At 38.7% G+C, this 22,262-nt stretch overlaps 1 protein-coding gene across 1 annotated transcript; it reads right to left on the reverse strand.

Annotated features, from left to right (window-relative positions):
* Positions 1-442: 442 nt before the first annotated feature.
* On the reverse strand, positions 443-1,192 carry LOC140627888 (large ribosomal subunit protein eL19-like). Its single transcript, XM_072816457.1, is given in 2 exon segments — positions 443-861; positions 864-1,192. Coding segments are annotated over 2 exon segments (723 nt in total). The 5' UTR covers positions 1,168-1,192.
* Positions 1,193-22,262: the final 21,070 nt, after the last annotated feature.

The following is a 22,262-nucleotide window of genomic DNA, read 5'->3' on the forward strand; positions in this document are numbered from 1 at the left end:
TAGCATTTTTAAAGGAATTTGCATCTACATTCATAAGGCATATTGACCTGTAATTTTCTTGTAGTGTCATTATTTGGTTTTGGTATTAGGCTAATGCTGCCTTCACAGGATAAGTTAAAAAGCATTTCATCCTCTTCTATTTTTGGAGAGAGATTGGGAAAGACTTATTTTAATCCTTCTTATTTTTTTAAAAAAGATTCTGTTTATTCACTCATGAGAGACACAAAGCTAGAGAGGCAGAGACATAGGCAGAGGGAGAAGAAGGCTTCATGTAGGGATCCCAATATGGGACTCGATCCTGGGACTCCGGGATCACACCCTGAGCCAAAGGCAGGTGCTTAACCGCTGAGCAACCCAGGTGTCCCTGATTTTAATTCTTCTCTAAGTGTTTGAAGAATTCCTCATATTTCCGTTTTTTATTGGATAATTTGATCCATCTATATTAAGAAGGACTCACTTCTGCCATTTTGTTATTTTTCTTTTTTTCTTTTTTGACAGGCAGATAAAGGTTTGTTTTATTGAATAACTGATCTGATTCATGCTGAGGCCACTGTGTACAGACAAGAGAGAGGGAGTTTTGTTCCTTGGTCTCTTCCTCCTTGGAAAGAGTCTTGATGATTTCCTCCTTCTTGGCCTGGAGCAGCTCTTCACGGCGCTTGCGGGCCTCCTTGGTCTTAGATCTGCAGGCCTCAGCCTGGTCAGCCACAAGCTTCTTGTGAGCCTTGTCTGCCTTCAGCTTGTGGATGTGTTCCATGAGAATCCGCTTGTTCTTGAACACGTTACCCTTCACTTTCAGGTATAGGCTATGATACATGTGGCGGTCAATCTTCTTAGATTCACGGTATGTTCTGAGCAGCCTGCTAGAATTCTCATCCTCCTCATCCACGTTACCTTCTCAGGCATTCGAGCATTGGCAGTACCTTTTCTCTTACCAATGCCCATATGCCTGCCCTTCCGGCGGGCCAGAGTGTTTTTCCGGCACCGAGCTCGGGAATGGACAGTCACAGGCTTCCGGATTATCAACCCATCTTTGATCAGTTTTCGTATCTGCTGACGGGAGTTTGCATTGGCGATTTCATTGGTCTCATTGGGGTCCAACCAGACCTTCTTTTTGCCACAGCGGAGGACACTGGAGGCAAGCCTCTTCTGAAGCCTGAGCATACTCATGGCTGCGACCGCAGCGCCGAAAGGAAAAGTGTTATTTGTTTTCTGTATGTCTTATATCTTTTTTTTTTGTCAACTTCTTCATTACTATTTCTCTAATTCCTCCAAAACACTGCAAATGTGCTGAATTGGCTTTATTTCCTATTGTGTGTATATTTAAAGATTATTCTTAGTGGCTACAATTAATATTATAAATTTATAACAATCTAGTTTGAATTGAAAGCAACTTAGCTTCAATAACACACAAAAACTATGTGTCTATATAGTTCAATGCCCTCTTTTATACTGTTATAATCACAAATTATGTCTGTACATTGTGTGCCAAGTAACATAGATTAAGCTTCTTTTATGCATTTGCTTTTTATATAGGAGAAGATGATCCACAAATCAAATATACAGGAATCTGTGATGCCTCATATAATATATATTTATTTATTTATAAAATACAGAAATATTAAAAAATAAAAAATACAGAAATATTATATAAAAATATAAATATATAAGAAATATATTTATATAAAATATCTAAATAAATATAAATATATAAATATTTATAAATATATACATATTTACCTTAACTAGAGTTCTTTGTGTTTTCATATGGCTTTGAGTAACCATATAGTTTCCTTTTATTTCAACCTGAAGGATTCCCTTTAATACTTCTTATAGGTCAGGTCTACTAGAGACAAATACTGTCAGTTTTTTCTTTTTTCTTTTTTAATCTGGAAATGTAATAATTTATCCTTCATTTTTAAAAAAATTCTTTTTATTGGAGTTCAATTTGCCAACATATAACATAACACCCAATGCTCATCCCATCAAGTGCCCCCCTCAGTGCCCGTCACCCAGTCACCCCAACCCCCCACCCACCTCCCTTTCCACCACCCCTTGTTCATTTCCCAGACTTAGGAGTCTCTCATGTTATCTCATGTTCTCCCTCTCTGATATTTCCCACTCATTTTAGCTCCTTTCCCTTTTATTCCCTTTCACTATTTTTTATATTCCCCAAATGAATGAGACCATATAATGTTTGTCCTTCTCCGATTGGCTTACTTCACTCAGCATAATACCCTCCAGTTCCATCCATGTCGAAGCAAATGGTGGGTATTTGTCGTTTCTAATGGCTGAGGAATATTCCATTGCATACATAGACCACATCTTCTTTATCCATTCATCTGCCGATGGACACCGAGGCTCCTTCCACAGTTGGGCTATTGTGGACATTGCTGCTATAAACGTCGGGATGCAGGTGTCCCGGCATTTGCTCTATCAGCTCTGAGCAGCCAATTCTCTACCAAGTTGAACTCTATAAACCACATGACAAAGATGGAAGATTCTCTCAAGAAGGAAGGAGCTTTTCTCTGAGGAGTCCACTTCTTCAATAGCCTCTATAGTCCCTATTCTTTACCCAAACCTTAGGGAAGTCTCTTTATACTCATTGCCCATGAGGATCAATTGTGTACACACATGCCTTCTTACTCCTGTAAATAAACTACCAGGTGAACCTCATCTCACATGCCATAACTTCCACTTCCCCCTACCTAAGCTCCCTTCTCTCTAGGGAATGGGGCTTTCTCCATCAAGGCCTCCTACCTATCCATAATACATTCTTGAAAGCTATTCGAACAATATGTTCATAATTGTCTCTTCTGGTCTTGTGTTGCTGTACAACAAACTATCTCAAAGCTTAGCAGCTTAAAGCAATAGACATTTTATTATATCTCACATTTGCGTGGGTTAGGAATCCAGGCAGCATTGATCTGGGTGATTATTCTGTTCACATGGCCTCAACAAAGATCACTCAGCTATATTCAGCTGGAGGATAGACTAGTCTGGTGAGTCCACCACAGCTTCACTCGCATATCTAACACCTTGGCAGAGATGGCTGGAAGGCTAGGCTCAGCTAAGACTGTTAACCAGAGCAGCTACACATGTCCTTATCAGCATGGCGGTCTCAGGGTGATTGGAGTTCTGAGATGGCAGCTCACAGCTCCAAGAGCTATTATTTCAGTGACCCCAGTGGAATATGCATGGCTTTTTATGACCCAGCCTCAGGAGTGATATAGCATCATTTCTCCAGTACTCCACTAATTTTAGAAGTCCTAAGCCCATCCAGATTCAAATGGAACAGAGATATGTAGGTGTTACTCCTCAAGAAGGAGTGTAAAGAATTTGCAGCTATATTTTAAAACTTTCATAGATGTCTCACAAGAATAAACCAGGCACGGAGGGTCCCAAGGCTTTCCTGAATCTTGGCTCTCCCTACTTTGTAGATCAAAAGTCAAATGAGCTGAAGTATAAGGTGATTCATTCCAAGAAGCCTGCTCTTGGAGAGTAAAATAAAGGAGCCACAGAGCATAAAACAACCCCCTTACCACACTTGTCCACATCTCCTTTCCTAGTGGCCAGAAAATAAATGAAAACGGTAACTAACTCTTATCCTTCAAGCACCATTGGAAAGGACATGAGGGAGGTGGCCCCTTATAGAAAAATATCTTGTGGGGCAGCCCTGGTGGCTTAGTGGTTTAACACTGCCTTCAGCCCAGGGGCTGATCCTGGAGACCTGGAGTCCCATGTCAGGCTCCCTGCATGGAACCTGCTTCTCCTGCTGCCGTCTCTCTCTCTCTCTCTCTCTCTAGTCTCTCATGAATAAATAAATAAAGTCTTAAAAAAAGAGAAAAATATCTTGTGAATCCAGCACTCACTTTCTGAGGAATGTTGGACAAGTCTATTTTACTTTCTAGGCCTTACTTATTTAACTTTGTGGTGGTGATGATTTCTATACTACACCTAGGTCAATGAGTAAAGCCTGTAACATATGGCCTACAGTGTATGATACCCATTGACTGCAATACAGAAGTTCTAGAGGTGTGATATTTACTCCTGCTCACAATGTCCATAATTTGTTATCCTTTTAGCATTCTCATGACTAATTGTTAGTTTTCCTGCCTCTTCTTTGTTGTTCTTCCCTCCAACGTCAGTATGGCTTTCAGGCTTTCTCTAAGAATACTTAAAGACAAGCTGAGATTGTTTATTTTTTCATATCTCATATTTTCAGAGTCTAGAATGGCATTGGTGTCCTCTTTGCTCCAGATGATGACTCTTCTACGTTGTTGTAAAACAAAACAAAACAAAACAAAACAAAAATAAACTTCCATTTAAATCCTATGTCATTTAGATATCCAACATTCCTCTTCCTTTGCTTTTCTAATCTATAGATCTGCTAGCCATCACTGAGAACTTGACAACTAGCTCACAGTGTTCCTTTGCACCTGAGTTCTGCTATCATCGTGGATGACTTCAGCGTCGATGTATGTGGTTAATTCCCTCAACTCCCCAGGTTCCAAATCCCTTAACATCCTTATTTCCAAAGACCCTCTCATTTGATCTTAGCCACCCACTTCCATTGTCACACCATAGACCATTTTCTGTTATTGTTCCCCTCCAGATAGAGTATTTCAAGTATCTTGCTCTCTGACTACAAACTCCTCTTCTTCTGGATTGCTTTCTCTACTTTCCAGCACAATTATTCTTCAACATCTAGGGGCTCACCATATATTGACATTTTTGTCTCTTCCAATCTTCTATTCCTTGCCTCTTTTTTCCTGACCCCTTATCTTATTTGGGTGAAGTGGCTCATTAATTCAGTTGCACCCTTGCTAATGCCTTGCCTAAAAACTCCCTTGCCTCTCGCTGTGTAACCTTAAATCTGCATAAACTGAACAATCTGCTTTCTCTGTGCTTGAGTCTCAGCACCTAAATAATGCTGGAGAAATTTGCACTTAAGGAAGGTTTATCTCATTCTAAATGCATAATTATCAATTTCAAAGAGTTCTCCAACACTGCATAGCAATTCTACCACAGGCATCTGGTCAACTTACCACTCTCCTCCATTAATCCAAAATAACTATTTGAAACCTTATTTACTAACCTCAAAACTCTAACTTTCTCCCATAATTCTCTCTCACTGTCAGCATAGAATTTCCCAGCTCACACATATACACAAAATAAAAACCAATAGAAGGAAATTTCCCTATGCCATGTATATTAAATCTACAAAACTAAATCTACCAGCGTCAATCTATACCTGTGTCATTATTCTCTTAAGGGTCTTTTCATTTTTTTAAATTTCTTTTTATTGGATTTCAATTTGACAACATATAGAATAACACCAGTGCTCATCCCATCAAGTGCCCCCTTCATTGCCCATCACCGAGTCACCCCAACCACCTGCCTACCGCCCTTTCCACCACCCCTTGTTCGTTTCCCAGAGTTAGGAGTCTCTCATATTCTGTCACCCTCTACTATATTTCCCACTCATTTTCTTTCCTTTCCCCTTATTTCCCTTTCACTGTTATTTATATTCCCCAAATTAATGAGACCATATAATGTTTGTCCTTCTCCGATTGACTTATTTCACTCAGCATAATACCCTCCAGTTCCATCCACATAGAAGCAAATGGTGGGTATTTGTCGTTTCTAATGGCTGAGTAATATTCCATTGTATACACAGACCCACATCTTTATCCATTCATCTTTTGATGAACACCGAGGCTCCTTCCACAGTTTGGCTATTGTGGACATTGCTGCTATAAACATCAGGGTGCAGGTGTCCGGTGTTTCACTGCATCTGTATCTTTGGGGTAAATACCCAGCAGTGCAATTGCTGGGTCATAGGGCATATCTATTTTGAACTATTTGAGGAACCTCCACACAGTTTTCCAGAGTGGCTGTACCAGTCCACATTCCCACCAACATGCAAGAGAGTTTCCCTTTCTCCACATCCTCTCCAACATTTGTGGTTTCCTGCTTTGTTAATTTTCCCCATTCTCACTGGTGTGAGGTGGTATCTCATTGTGGTTTTGATTTGTATTTCCCTGATGGCCAGTGATGGGGAGCATTTTCTCATGTGCATGTTGGCCATGTCTATGTCTTCCTCTGTGAAATTTCAGTTCATGTATTTGCCCATTTCATAATTGGATTGTTTGTTTCTTTGATGTGGAATTTAATAAGTTCTTTCTAGATCTTGGAAACTAGCCCTTTATCTGATATGTCATTTGCAAATATCTTCTCCCATTCTGTAGGTTGTCTTTTAGTTTTGTTTACTGTATCCTTTGCTGTGCAGAAGCTTCTTATCTTGATGAAGTCCCAATAATTCATTTTTGCTTTTGTTTCTCTTGCCTTCATGGATGTATCTTGCAAGAAGTTGCTGTGGCCAAGTTCAAAAAGGGTGTTGCCTGTGTTCTCCTCTAGAATTTTGAAGGATTCTTGTCTCACATTTAGATCTTTCATCCATTTTGAGTTTATCTTTGTGTCTGGTGTAAGAGAATGGTCCAGTTTCATTCTTCTGAATGTGGATGTCCAATTTTCCCAGCACCATTTATTGAAGAGACTGTCCTTTTTCCAGTGGATAGTCTTTCCTGCTTTGTCGAATATTAGTTGACCATAAAGTTGAGGGTCTACTTCTGGATTCTCTATTCTGTTCCATTGATCTATGTGTCTGTTGTTGTGCCAGTACCACACTGTCTTGATGACCAAGGCTTTGTAATACAACCTGAAATCTGGCATTGTGATGCCCCCAGATATGGTTTTCTTTTGTAAAATTCCCCTGGCTATTCGGGGTCTTTCCTGATTCCACACAAACGCTAAGGTGATTTGTTCCAACTCTCTGAAGAAAGTCCATGGTATTTTGATAGGGATTGCATTAAATGTGTACATTGCCCTGGGTAGAATTGACATTTTCACAATATTAATTCTTCCAATCCATGAGCATGGACTATTTTTCCATCTCTTTGTGTCTTCCTCAATTCCTTTCAAAAGTGTTCTGTACTTTTTAAGGTATAGATCCTTTAAATCTTTGGTTAGGTTTATTCCTAGGTGTCTTATGCTTTTGGGTGCAATTGTAAATGGGATTGACTCCTTAACTTCTCTTTCTTCAGTCTCATTGTTAGTGTATAGAAGTGCCACTGACTTCTGGGCATTGATTTTGCATCCTGCCACACTGATGAATTGCTGTATGAGTTGTAGCAATCTTGAGGTGGAGTCTTTTGGGTTTTCTAGGTACAGTAACATGTCATCTGCGAAGAGGGAGAGTTTGACTTCTTTTTTGCCAATTTGAATGCCTTTTATTTCTTTTTGTTGCCTGATTGCTGAGGCTAGGACTTCTAGCACTATGTTGAATAGCAGTGATGAGAGTGGACATCCCTGTCGTGTTCCTGATCTTAGGGGAAAGGCTCCCAGTGTTTCCCCATTGAGAATGATATTTGCTATTGGCTTTTCGTAGATGGTTTTTAAGATGCTGAAGAATGTTTCCTCTACCCCTACACTCTGAAGAGTTTTGATCAGGAATGGATGCTGTATTTTGTCAAATGCTTTCTCCGCATCTATTGAGAGGATCCCATGGTTCTTGTTTTTTCTCTTGCTGATATGAACAATCACATTGATTGCTTTTACGAGTGTTGAACCAGCCTTGCATCCCGGGCATAAATCCTGCTTGGTCATGGTGAGGAATTGTCTTAATATACTGTTGGATCCTATTGGCTAGTATGTTGTTGAGAATTTTTACATCCATGTTCTTCAGGGATATTGGTCTATAATTCTCCTTTTTGGTGGGGTCTTTGTCTGGTTTTGGAATTAAGGTGATGATGGCCTCATACAACAAGTTTAGAAGTATTCCATCTCTTTCTATGTTTCGGAACAGCTTTAGTAGAATAGGTATGGTTTTTTTCTTTAAACGTCTGATAGAATTCCCCTGGGAAGCCATCTGGCCCTGGACTTTTGTGTCTTGGGAGGTTTTTGATGACTGCTTCCATTTCCTCCTTGGTTATTGGCCTGTTCAGGCTTTCTATTTCTTCCTGTTCCAGTTTTGGTAGTTTGTGGTTTTCCAGAAATGTGTCCATTTCTTCTAGATTGCCTAATTTATTGGCATATAGCTGCTCTTAATAGGTTTTTAAGATCGTTTGTATTTCCTTGGTATTGGTGGTGATCTCTCCTTTCTCATTCATGATTTTATTAATTTGAGTCTTTTCTCTCTTCTTTTTAATAAGGCTGGCTAATGGTTTATCTATCTTATCAATTCTTTCAAAGAACCAACTCCTGGTTTTGTTAATCTGTTCCACAGTTCTTCTGGTCTCTATTTCATTGAGTTCTGCTCGAATCTTTATTAACTCCCTTCTTCTGCTGGTGTAGGATCTATTTGCTGTTTTTTCTCCAGCTCCTTTAGGTGCAAGGTTAGCTTTTGTATTTGAGTTCTTTCCAGTTTTTGGATGGATGCTTGTGTTGTGATGTATTTTCCCCTCAAGACTGCTTTTGCTGTATCCCAAAGATGTGGAACGGTTGGATCTTCATTCTCATTAATTTCCATGAATCTTTTTAATTCTTCCCTAATTTCCTGGTTGACCCTTTCATCTTTTAGCAGGATGGTCCTTAACCTCCACGTGTTTGAAATCCTTCCAAACTTCTTCTTGTGATTTAGTTTTAATTTCAAAGCCTTATAGTCTGAAAATATGTAGGGGATGATCCCAATCTTTTGGTATCGGTTAACACCTGATTTGTGACCCAGTATGTGCTCTATTCTGGAGAAAATTCCATATGCACTTGAAAAGAACGTGTATTCAGTTAAGTTTGAATGTGAAGTTCTGTAAATATCTGTGAAATCCATCTGGTCCAGTGTGTCATTTAAAGCTCTTGTTTCTTTAGAGATGTTGTGCTTAGAAGATCTGTTGATTGTAGAAAGCTCTACATTGAAATCACCAAGTATAAGTGTATTATTATCTAAGTATGTCTTAACTTTGGTTATTGCTTGATTGATATACTTGGCAGCTCCCACATTCGGGCCATAAATCTTCATGATTGTTAGGTCCTCTTGTTGGATAGATCCTGTAAGTATGATATAGTGTCCCTCTTCATCTCTTACTACAGTCTTTGGGATAAACTTTAATTTATCTGATATGAGGATGGCTACCCATGCTTTCTTTTGAGGACCATTTGAATGGCAAATGGTACTCCAACCTTTTATTTTCAGGCTGTAGGTGTCCTTATGTCTAAAATGAGTCTCTTGTAGACAGCAAATATCGGTCTTGCTTTTTTTTTTTTCCAGTCTGAAACCCTGCGCCTTTTGATGGGGTCATTAAGCCCATTCATGTTCAGAGTTACTATTGAAAGATATGAATTTAGTGTCATCATGATACCTATTCAGTCCCTGTTTTTGTGGATTGTTTCCTTGGACTTCCTCTTTCTGTTACAGAGTCCCCCTTAGTATTTCTTGGAGTGCCGGTTTGGTGGTCACATATTCTTTCAGTTTCTGCCTATCTTGGAAGCTCTTTATCTCTCCTTCTATTCTGAATGAGAGCCTTGCTGGATAAAGGATTCTTGGCTGCAGGTTCTTCTCATTTAGGACCCTGAATATATCCTGCCAGCCCTTTCTGGCCTGCCAGGTCTCTGTGGAGAGGTCTGCTGTTATCCTAAAGCTTCTCCCCATAAAAGTTAGAGATTTCTTGTCTCTTGCTGCTTTAAGGATCTTCTATTTGTCTTTGGAATTTGCAAGTTTCACTATTAAATGTTGAGGTCTTGAGCGGTTTTTATTGATCTTAGGGGGGATCTCTGTATCTCCTGGATCTGAATACCTGTTCCCCTTCCCAAGTTAGGGAAGCTCTCAGCTATTATTTGTTCAAATACATATTCTGGACCTCTGCCCCTTTTGGCGCCCATCGGGAACCCCAATTAAATGTAGATTTTTCCATCTGAGGCTGTCATTTATTTCCCTTAACCTATCCTCATGATCTTTTGTTTTTCTCTTTTTTCCTCAGTTTCCCTCCTTGCCATCAACTTGTCTTCTATGTCACTCACTCGTTCTTCTACCTTGTTAACCCTCGTCGTTGGACCTCCTGTTTGGATTGCAACTCATTTAATTGATTTTTAATTTCGGTCTGATTAGATCTAAATTCTGCAGTCATGAAATCTCTTGAATCCGTTATGCTTTTTTTCTAGAGCCACCAGTAGCTTTATAATTGTGCTTCTGAATTGGCTTTCTGACATTGAACTGTAATCCAAATTCTGTAACTCTGTGGGAGAGAGGACTGTTTCTGATTCTTTCTTTTGAGGTGAGTTTTTCTTTTAGTCATTTTGCTCAGTGCAGAGTGGACAAAAACAAATTGTACCGGAAAAAGAAGAAAAAGAGAGAGAAAAAAAAAGAAGTAGAAGAAGAGAAAAGAAAGGGGGGGAAACAATCAGAAAACAAAAAACAAGGGGGAGTATCCTATGATTCTACATACTGTAAATCCCTTGACTTTCCCTGGAACTTTCTAACGCTGCTTGGTCGATAACTTGCTTTTCCCCTCTCCTTCTAGCTGGTCACCTGGGGGAGGGGCCTGCTGTGCTGATTCTCAGGTGTGTGCACCTGGGGGAGCTGCTCAGCCCCTTGCCAGGTGGACGGCTCAGTGGGAGGTGTTTATCCTGTGAGGTCCTTGCTCAGTCCCCGGTACAAAGTGACACCAGGAGGAACAACCACAGTGGCTGCGGCCAGCTCTCCAGCCCTAGAGTCAGCTCCTGCAGTCACTATCGCAGCTCTCAGTCCACAGGGGCCTGGATGCTCCAGGGGCTGGGGGCATTGATCTGCACAGCTCGGGGGCGCCAGCGGCAGGAACGTCCTCACTGTCCTGGGCCCTCCTGGCCTCTGTCTGTCCTGGAGGGAGCGCCAGATCTTGGACTGTGTCCCCAGCGCCTTTGGTTCCCGGGCCTGCACTGGTGGAATCGCTCCTGGGCTGCACAGCCCCCTCCGTGTGGATCCGCCACTTGAGCAGCCGGCCGAGCTACTCCTGGGGCCGTGCAGCCCCCTCCGCTCGGAGTACCTGTTTCATTCTTTATGTTAGAGAATGTGGCCACCTTTCTGTTTTGGTTGAATCCTCTGCCCTTGGTTTGATTCACAGCTGGTCCCAATTTCTCATAGTCTTACCCTATCATATTCTTTCTCTTGGAATTTGAGTGGTGGTAGAGCTGGGACTCTGTTGACTTGGTCAGAATATGTGTGTAACTGACTTTTTAAAAGATTTATTTATTTATTTGGGAGAGAAATAAAGAGAGAGCATGAATTTGGGGAGAGGAAAAGGGAAACGGAGAAGCAGACTTCCCACTGAGCATAGGGCCCCATTCTGGACTTGATCTTAAAGTCCTGAGATTATGACCTGAGCTGAAGAAAGATGCTTAGCCAACTGAGCCACCCAGGTGCCCTGTGTGGAATCTACTTTTACTGGAAGCAAATTCAGTGCACTTCCAGAGAATGGTGGTTTAGAACAGCATTCTCCAATATGAGGTGCATGGGAGTGATTCATTGTGATATGAGAAAGAAGACACTATAACTTGTTTTTATGTCTTTATTTTTTTATTTTATTTATTAATGAGACACAGAGAGAGGGGCAGAGACACAGGCAGAGGGAGAATCAGGCTCCACACAGGGAGCCCGATGTGTGACTAGATCCCAGGTCTCCAGGATCACGCCCTGGGCTGAAGGTGGTGCTAAACCGCTGAGCCACCTGGGCTGTTTCTATGTCTTTAAATGTAAAAAGTGAGACAGAAATTCATCTTCCCATTATGAAGTATGCATGTTGACCTATTATCCTCATCTCATTTTGACCATTTACGCCATTCATGTCCTGAGCCCTGTACTATGGAAGAGGTACCCTGAGGTAAAAGGAAAGATGCACGGTATTCTAGCATTTATAGTAAATTCTCATGACTGTGTCAGCGTTTTGGGCAAGTCATGTATGCTAAGTAATATGGATTTATAGATATCAACCAATTTATTTCATAAGAGTTTTATTGAAGTATAATTCACTTACTACAAAATTCAGTGGGTTTTAGTATATTCACCAAGTTCTGCTACCATCAACACCATAGAATTCCAGAACATTTTATGACCCTAGATAGAAACTCTATGTCCATTAGCAGTCACTCCTTGTTTCCCCTCAACTGCCCCCTCAACTGTAGACAACCATTAAAGTACTTTGTGTTTCTGTGGATTTGCCTCTTCAGGGTATTTCATATAAACAGAATCATCAATATATGTCCTTTTGTGCCTGACTTCTTTCACTTAGCATATTGTTTTCAAGGTTCATCCACATTGTAGTCTGTATCAGTACTTCATTCCTTTTTATGCCCAATGCCCAAATAATAATAGATTGTATAGATAGAGCACAAATTGTTTATCTATTCATCTCTTGATAGACATTTGGTTTGTTTCCACTGTTTAGCTATTATGAGTAATACTATTATGAATATTCATACTCAAGTTTTTGTGTAGATGTATATTTTCATTTCTTTTGAGTAAATATCTAATAGTGGAATTTCTGGGTCATATGAAAACTATGTTTAGCTTTTTAATTAACTGTCAAAGTGTTTTCCAAAGTGGCTGCACCATTTTACAATCCCATCAGCAATGTATAAGGATTCCAATTTCTTCACATCCTTTCTAATACAAGAAATGAGAAAAAATATTTGCAAAGTATATATTTGATATAGGGCTTGTATCTAGAGTATAAAAAGAATTCTTATAACTCAAAACAAAAAACAAATGACCTAACTAAAAAATGAGCAAAGGGTCTGAGTAAGCATTTTACCAAGGATGATATGCAAGTGACCAGAAAACACATGAAAAAAAAAAGCTAAACATTATTAGGTATTAGAGAAATGCAAATCAAAAACCAAAATGAGATACAAAATCACACACATTAGGATGACTAAAATCAAAACATCAACCAATTTTAACTCAACATACCCTCACAAAATAGATAAGTGCTTTTAAAAGTTTTCTTCAAAGAAATAGCAGATTGAAGATAACACTAACGGTACAAGCATAAATGAATGATAAGGAAATGGCACCACTGACACTTCAACTAATCTGGGAACAAATCCTTTATAAGCTACATGACAAGCTAATCGTACATGACAAAAAATGACAAAAAGTTGAAATTATCAAGACATATGAAATGTGATATTTCATTACTATTGTTAATGATGAACCTTGCATTAAGTGTATAAATGACTTGAGAAATTAGCAAATTGCAGGCTAAGCCATCAGGATTTATAAGATATTTACAAATATGATTTAGCTATAGTTATATTATCCTCCTTAAAACTCTAGATTTAGGGACGCCTGGGTGGCTCAGTGGTTGAGCATCTACCTTCTGCTCAGGGCATGATCCCAGAGTGCTGGGATCGAGTTCCACATCGGGCTCCCTGAATGGAACCTGATTCTCCCTCTGCCTGTGTCTCTGCCTCTCTTTCTGTGTCTCTCATAATAAATAAATAAATAAATAAATAAATAAATAAATAAATAAATAAAATCTTTAAAATAAAGAAAGGAAATTTAAAAACAGAACTCTAGATTTACAAATGTTTTATAGTATAGAAGTATAGAATATTTATAATATAGAGATTGTCCAGGGGCTCATGTATATAAGCTATAAGCAGATATTCATATATTGGGGATAGATATTTAATAGGATGGGCAATCACAAAAGTGTAAAGATTACTATTTTAGATCCCAAATCTGGACTTATGTCCTAACTAAATCTCTTACCAAATGGGACTTTGAACAAGTTTAGTTTAGTTTAGCCACCTTAAGTCTTGGTTCTTCATCTGAAAAATGAGAATGTTGATAATCTTTTCTTCATGGAGTGGTTGTGAGGATTAAATGATATAATACTCATTAAACAGCATAGTGCCTGCATGTAGTATATGTTCAATAAATATGATGATTGTGGTGATGATGATGATGATGATAATGAAGAATTCTTGGCAAGGATGAATAGTAGAGAGAGGTATAAACCCAGCACAATAACAAGCTAGAATTAAATATGTCTTGCTGCCCCAGAGAATGTACAGTGTATGGTATGACAGTATTACTGTCACCCTCAATCTTATGACTCTGTCTGCTACTTCTCTAAATTCTTCCTCCTCCTTCTAAGGTTCCCTATCTGTTCTAGTTTCCAAACTCCATTCTTCCAGGCTTTCTAGAATAAAGGGGAAAACACCTGTTACTTTATTAGGCTGAAGAATTTAATTCTTGTTGATCTCCCCCCTTCTACCTTCACTTTGCCCACTGGCTCTGGTTCTCATGACCATGTAACCCTAATAAGATGATTTTGTAAGTGAAGGATTTTTTCTAATAAAACTCAACTTTCCTTCAGGGTCAATACACTCAAACTGCAGCCAGTTCTTAAAATAACTATTTTTCTTCTCCTATCATAAACAAACAAATGAATGATTGAACAAATAAATGAGCCATCTTCTCTCTTCACTGAAAGACCTCAGGGCCTCCTTTCAATCAAATAAGATTGCTGCAATAAAAAAAAAAGCAGCCTTACTCTGTTACCTCACACGTTCCCTAGGTGCTGCTGCCATTCATTCTACCACCTTAGGCTGATTTGACTTGTTTAAACTCAAGTCACTCAGGCATTGCGAGGGTTGGTGGGGGATGACAACAGAGATTGTTTAATTTACAGAAGAGGAAGTAACCTGATGTAGCAACATGAACCTGTGTTTTAAGAAATAGGAAACCTGAGTAATAGACCAAATTCTCATGGGCAGGGAACTAACTTTCCTGGATTTCAGCTTTTTGTCTGTTAAACATGAAGATAGAACCAGCTCAGAGAGAAGACATTATAAACCACGTAGGAGAGTGCCTTGTATTCCCTTGTTGTGGGATAGGGAAAAGGTTGAACACTACTGAATTTGATTATCTAAGAATAAAGTAGACACAAGAAGGTTCAGCCACTTAAAATTGGCCACCCACAGTGGTTATCTTCAGATGGGGACATTAGAGTAGTTGTTATTTTTACCTTTAATATTTGTATACTTTTTGAAACTTAAATAACATCATGTGCTGATTTTCTAATTAGTCACCATAAAAGGTGAAGTGAAAATCTCAAGATGCAGGTTTATATATACAGTTTGATTTCACGTTTGCATAAAAATGTATATGCATATGTAAGAAAATTCCAGAAAGAAAAAGAGCCTAAAATGAAACAGTATTTTTCTGAGTGATCGTATTGTGATAATTGTATTTATTTTGTCCATACTTTTTGATATGTTATAAATTATTGACAATAAACACAAATTTTTTAATCAGGAAAATAATAAAACATTTAAAAATTAAGTTTAAAGGCTCTGTTTTGCTGCCAAAATCATAGCAAAATAGGCTTGAGCCCGACTCCACTCTCTTCCTCAGTAATGAGCCCAAATCCAGTGTCTTCCTGCCTGATGTTTGATTTTGGTAGTTGTTTCCTCCTGAGCTTTGAAATCAGTGGATCCCACCAGGCTTGTATTTTGCCATGTGTTTATAGAGTCCTGGAGAAGCTCCGTGAGTTTATATGCACTCCATTACTACTGTATGGAACTGTTGAATCACCATGTTGCATACCTGACACTAATATTACACTGTGTTTTAACTGGAATTTAAATAAAAACTTAAAAGATAAATAAATAAAACTGTGAAACTTCCAAATGAAAACTTTGGGGAAAATTCTTATAGACTTAGAGTAGGCAAAGATTATCTTAGCCAAGACTTAAAGAAACACTAACCACAAAAAGAGAAAAATGATAACTTGAGCTTCATCACAATTAAAAGCCTCCACAAATAAGAGCAAAGTTAGAGGTCTTATACTACCAGACTTGAAGACCTACTATAAACCTATAGTAACCAAGACAGTATAGAAATGTCATAAAGACTGACAGATCAATAAAACAGAATTCAGAGTCCAAAAATAGGTTTACACTTACAATGTCATTTGATTTTTCCACAGAGGTTTCAAAGCAATCCTAGTGGGTGAGAAAACACTTTTGAACAAATGATACTGGAAGAACTGGACATCTATATGGAAAAAATTAACCCCAACCCCTCTCACATACCATAAACAAAAAATAATTCAAGAGGGATCACAGACCTAAATGTAAAAGCTAAAACTCTAAAACTTTTAAAGAAATGTGAAGGAGAATGTCTTTGAGAACTGGGGGAAGGCAAAAATTCTTTAGGCTACAGAAAGCAATAACCATAAATGAAAAAATTAATAAAATAGACTTTAAAAATTCCACTCATAATTAAGACACTATTAATAAAAATTAATGGCAAGTCACAGACTGGAAGAAAGTATTCCCAAAACATATATCTGACAAAAGACTGTTATTCAGGGTATATACTGAAGGAAAAAAACCTCTACAGCTCAATAATAAAAAGACCAAAAAAAAAAACCCACTTCAAAAGAGGGCAAAATATTTGAACACACATTTCTGAAGCAAAAATATATACATTTCCAAAAAATGCATTTAAAAGTACTCAACATCAGCAGTTACCACGGGAAATACAAAATCAAGCCAAGAGAATATGCCACCACACACACATTAGAATGACTAAAGTTTTAAAAGACTAGGGGAGAAACTGGTGCAATTAATTGTACATTGTTGGTTGGAATGTAAAATGCTACAACCACTTTGGAAAAAGTTCTAGAAGTTTTTTTTATAACTGAACATATTCCTACTATATGACCCAGCTCTTCTACGTATCCAAAAGAAATGAAACATATGCTAACAAAAAGACTTGTTCAAGAATGTTCATAGCAGCTTTATTCAAAATAGTCAAAACCTGAACTAAGAAATAAATTTTTATCAAGAGGAGAAGGAATAAACAAAGTACAATATGTGGAAGACTACTCAGTAGCAAAATGAAGGTGCCATTGATGTAAACAAACACATTATGAGTCTCAATCTGAACAAAATAAGACTTTCACCACAAAGTACATATTGTATGACTCCACTTCTATGAAGTTCTAAACAAAGTAGTCTTCCTGAAAAGATGCTAGAACAACAGTTGAACAACAGTTAGAACAACAGTTCTAGAACAACAGTTGCTTCCAGAGGATAGTATCAACAAGGAGTGACTGGGAAGGAACATGAGGTAATAATGGTAATGATAATGTTCTACATTTTTCTAAGGAATTTGTGATTTGTTATATGTAATTTGTGCATTTCATTATATGTAAATTTTAAATGGAAAGAAAAATCTGTAAACAAATACTGAACTCTATTTAATGAAATGCCTAATGAAATATTTGTGAGAGAAAGAACTGTTGTCTCTAATTTACTTTGAAATTCACGCAAAAAATAAGATAATTTTTTCAATATAGGGATGAATAGCTGTGATAAAACAAATATAATAAAACAATGGTAGAGTCTAGATGGTTTTATAAAAGTGTTTACTTTGCTGTATGTTTTTTACCTAAGAGAATTGAAAATATACAACCACACAAAAATTTGTACCCAAATTTGCATAGCATATTTATTCATGTTTGCCCCAAACTGAAAATTATATGAATATCTATCAATAAGTGAGTGCATAAACAAACTGGTATGTCTATGCAGTGGAATACTACTCCATATTAAAACTAAATGAACTGCTAAACATAACATGGATGAATTTTACAGACATAATATTTAGCAAAAGAAGATATTCATAAAATAATTCATGCAGTATGATTCCACTTATGTGAATTCTGGAATAGGCAAAGCTAATGCACTGTGATTGAAGTTATATACAAGTGATGAATTATTGAAAACTACATCTGAAAATAATGATGTACTATATGTTGGCTAATTGAATTTAAATTTTTAAAAAGACATTAGGTAAGTGGCATTACCAGGGATGAGAGGCAAGAGTGGTAGTTGTGGGGGCATTTAGGAGCTTTTTAGGGTAATGCAAATATTTTGCATCTTGATCATGATGGTGATTATACAACTATGTACATTTTTAAAAATCTCATGGGATGCTAGTACCAATTGAACTGGTGCATTTTATTACATGTAAAAAAACCACTGCAATGAAGCAGATTTTTAAAATGCCTAAGCCAAATCCGGATTTTCTCCTGTTATACAATGGCTCTCCATTTCCTCTCATGGTAAAAGCTAAAATACTTCTCAAAGCCTAAAAGTCCCTGAAGATCTGCTTCCGCTTCCCTACTCCAACCTCTATGACTTCAAGTCTTGATATTCTTGGTCTTGCTTACTCCACTTTTGCTGCACTTGGCCCCCTTGCTTCCGCCTGAAACATGCCAAGCATGCTGTCACTTCAATATCTTTGCACCCACTCTTCCCTCTGTCTGAAATGCTATTTTTTTTCCAAATATCAACATGGCTCATCCCTCACCTCTTCTGGGTCTTTCACAAATGTTATCTTCTAAATGAGGCATTCACTGATGCACTTTGTAAAATTAAGCACATGTGCACAGACCTAGCGCTCACTATACACTTTTCCCTTCTTTTTTCTTACCTTTTTTCTCTTTACCTTTTTTACCTTTACTTAAGGTAAAACGTACATGCTTTACGTGTCATATGTGTCAGCCATTCTCAATATCCTCTTGTCTATCTTGTTCAGTGTTGTGTTGCCAGAGCTGGTTACAGTGCTTAAGATATATCAGAGTCCCAATAAAAATTTGTTGAATAAAGAAATAATCTTTAGGATGAGATGGGGACCTCCTTGGAGAGGAAAATGTGAGAGAGGTCAAATGTCAAACTATCTCCTCAGACCTGAAGGGTGTGGCATTAATTGGGCTTCTACGCAGCTACCTAGTGGCTCCAAACAAGCTTCAAAGTCTTCCCATAAGAGAATTGGATATTCTGCATGGGAATGGACAAAAAAAGCCTTTAATCCTCCAGAACTGAGAGAGGGGATCTGGGGAGGGAAGTCCTACTCTGAACTGCTTGAGGCCAATATCTTAACATATAGAGTTGGATTGTAAGTTTGAGAAAGATGACTGGCAGGCAGAGTTCCTGGCTCTGAAGGGTGGAAAAAGGCCCTCCTCAGGACCAGTCTGGGCTTTAAGCCAAGCTGCTTCGTTTCCCCTGACCTCAGTAAACTAGATTGAACCATTAGACCTGGTGATTCTGAGGTAAGGAGCCCAGCCCAGGAAAGTATGCTCTGATGAAGAAAAGGAAGGAGAGGTATGGGACATGGCATCCTATTTAGGGAGGTCAGAATTACCGGGGTTCCAGACACCTGATGGAGGATGACAGAGTGCTAGATTTGGCTTCAGGTAATAAAAGGGAAACTGGCAGCCTACTGACAAAGGCCCATTTTCCTAAGATTTGGCCTCTACTCCGCAGTTCTCACTGCCAAAACCACCTCGGAGTTTAACTTCAAAGGCATTTTTTTATGTATTTAAGGGATTAGAATAAATGGCAAAACCTCTGAAAGACCTTCTAAATAAAATCAGAAGCTCACTGCCTCTTGGTTGAACAGCTTATGGGCTGGAGGAGAAGGACACTTCCTGAGTAGAATCTGAAGATTATGGTTTGAATCAGTTTGGCAACTCTGGCGAAGAAATCTTGGGTAAGTCACTTTCCTTCACTGACTCTCAATTCCATCATCTGTAAAATGGGTTACTCATGCTAGCATGCCAGCTCTATTTCAGGGCTAACATGAGGATCAAATGAATGTGTGGCCGGGAGACATTTTAGAAAGTGAGAAGGTCTGTACAGTATCAGATGCTAGTGTTCACAGGTTCAGGTAGCACACTGATGAAAAACTAGTTAGCCAACTGGAGTAACTGGACACATCTAAAGATGGAAAGAAGAATCACCCAGCTCACCTGATCCTGGCTCAAGTGAGTTTCTGGGTAATTGAGATCAATTATCAACATGTAGTCCTCCCTTGAGCCACCAGCAACAGAATCAAGTGTATGAATATGTCCAGGGAAGGGCCTAGGAATCTGAATTTTAACAGGTCCACCAAGTGATTCTGATGGCCGTGAAGGTTCAAGGCCCGCTTCATCCATTGGCTACATATCAAATTTCATTGGCCTTTGAGCTTATTTCTCTCTAGTACTTAGCCCTGCTGATAGTCTTACTAAAGAGTATACCTACTCCTGCAGGAGTTGCAGAAGTTGAGTGAATCATCTTGTTTATAGCTGGGAATAAGCTAGTTGCACTGTTAATCACAAAGAAATAGTCTGATTGATCACTAAATAATATGTTTACCTGGCTTCAGCCATAGGTGAAACTATTCAGAACTGCTTACCATGTATTCCTGAGTCACCTGCATGATCTTTGTCATATATCCCCTTAAAGAATCACAGTCAGTGAGTTTTCAGCCCTCAGACTTTGCTAGGTTCCTGTTAGGGGTTGTCAGAGACAAAGAAATGTTCTCTTTCAAATACATTCCCAGCTCACAGCACCCACATGTACAGGCTCAGTGCCAATGCAGCCAGAGGAGCAGGAGGGGACAGGATTAGTGAGACACACAAGGCATAGTGCCTGCCTTTAAGGTGCTTTTGTAGAAGAGTGGCCATCAATTTTGAGAATTAGTGGAGGATTAGTAAAATGGAGCAAAGTCCATTCTCATGTATGCCCCCTCAACACAGGCAGCTCTCTGATTTTTGCTCAACTCTTCTGAGTTTCCCAAGCAGCAAGAATTTGGTAAAGGGAAAAATTTTGTGCAAAATCCATAGACATAACAAATAATTTCCAGAAAGGAAAATTTTCTGTTTGGATCCAGACTATGGGAATAATTAGACAATGAGGCAGTCAACATTAGTTCTTATCCCAACTCCATCACTGACTGCTGGGTGGCCATAGGCAAGTCTCTTGTGCTCTCTGGGCATCAAGGTCTCTGTTATTACATCAAGGGTTTGGATTCTGAGCTCTATAGATCAGCAGTGGCATTCCAGAATTCCCTCAGTGAACCACCAATTCAAGTATGAGTCAGTTCCAGCCTTTGGAGGCAGATTTCTAAAAAATTTTGAACAATCCTCCTAATTTGACCTCCTTTGCCAATAAGAAAGGTCTCTAGGTATTTGTTTAGTTACTTTTCTGGCTCCCTAAACTTTATTGAAATAAAGCATGAGTTTCTTGGAAAATATAAAGCAGCTTAGAGAATTTGGAGACAGCTCCATCTCTGAGCCCTCCTACCACCAAAATATTATTTTCATGAGTAAAAGATCATGTCCTCTCTACTTCAAAGCCTGAGTCACCATGAGCATAGACTGTGGAGGATATAAAGTCTTTAGCAACCTAGGGGGATTCAAGAGAGCTAGAAGCCTGAAACAACTTTCAGGCTTTCAATGAGTGCCACAAGCTCAAAGCCAGGCCTGAATCCCTTCTTCCTAGTGTTGTTCTTTTTCCCTGGGGCCTTTCTATAGAGGTGGCTTGTATTGACAACCAGCTATCCAGTTATTGGCTTGACAACAAGTGCCAAATGTGGGCATTTTTTCTCAATGAGAGAATGTGTAACAAGGTAATGACCACAAATCTTAAGAAATAGGTGGCCTCTTCTTCAGCTTGGTTAAGTGTGAGCTTCCAAATTCCAGATTGCTGGCTGATAAGGAGCACGAAAAATGAAGACTCTTACCACTTGTATTAGTTACAGTAAACTTCAGCTACTAAAAAAAGAGCTAATAATAAAGTTGGTAAAGATAAACTGAGGCATACTAAAAACTTTAAGATTTTATTTGAGCAAAAATTGATTCAAATAAGGGCAATGCCAAACTGGACGTGGTTAGGAGTGCTTCACTGACAGGAGCTAGGAGAAAGACATTTAGAGAAAGTGTGGAAGCAAAGAAAATAAATTATTTGATTGGCATTTTTATTCTGTAATCTTGAAGCATTTACAGGCTTAGATTTTGGCTTGCTTACATAGGCCACCATAACATTAAAGCCATTTCAATGTAGTGACCCCTGTTTAATTAAGGCCAGATTAATATATATATATATATACATATATGAAAGATTCAGCTCTGCATCTCAAGATCCCTTCTATCTCTTAGGACATGCCATATTCTACATGATTCAAATTCAGTAGCCACCACAAAAGTGTTTCAGCCAACAAGAATGAGAAAGCAGGGATCCCTGGGTGGCACAGCGGTTTGGCGCCTGCCTTTGGCCCAGGGCGTGATCCTGGAGACCCGGGATCGAATCCCACATTGGGCTCCCAGAGCATGGAGCCTGCTTCTCCCTCTGCCTGTGTCTCTGCCTCTCTCTCTCTCAATCTGTGTGACTATCATAAATAAATAAAAATTAAAAAAAGAAAAAAAAGAATGAGAAAGCAAACATCCACTCTC

Source organism: Canis lupus, chromosome X, assembly GCF_048164855.1.
Source record: "Canis lupus baileyi chromosome X, mCanLup2.hap1, whole genome shotgun sequence".
NCBI classification, from domain to species: Eukaryota; Metazoa; Chordata; class Mammalia; order Carnivora; family Canidae; genus Canis; species Canis lupus.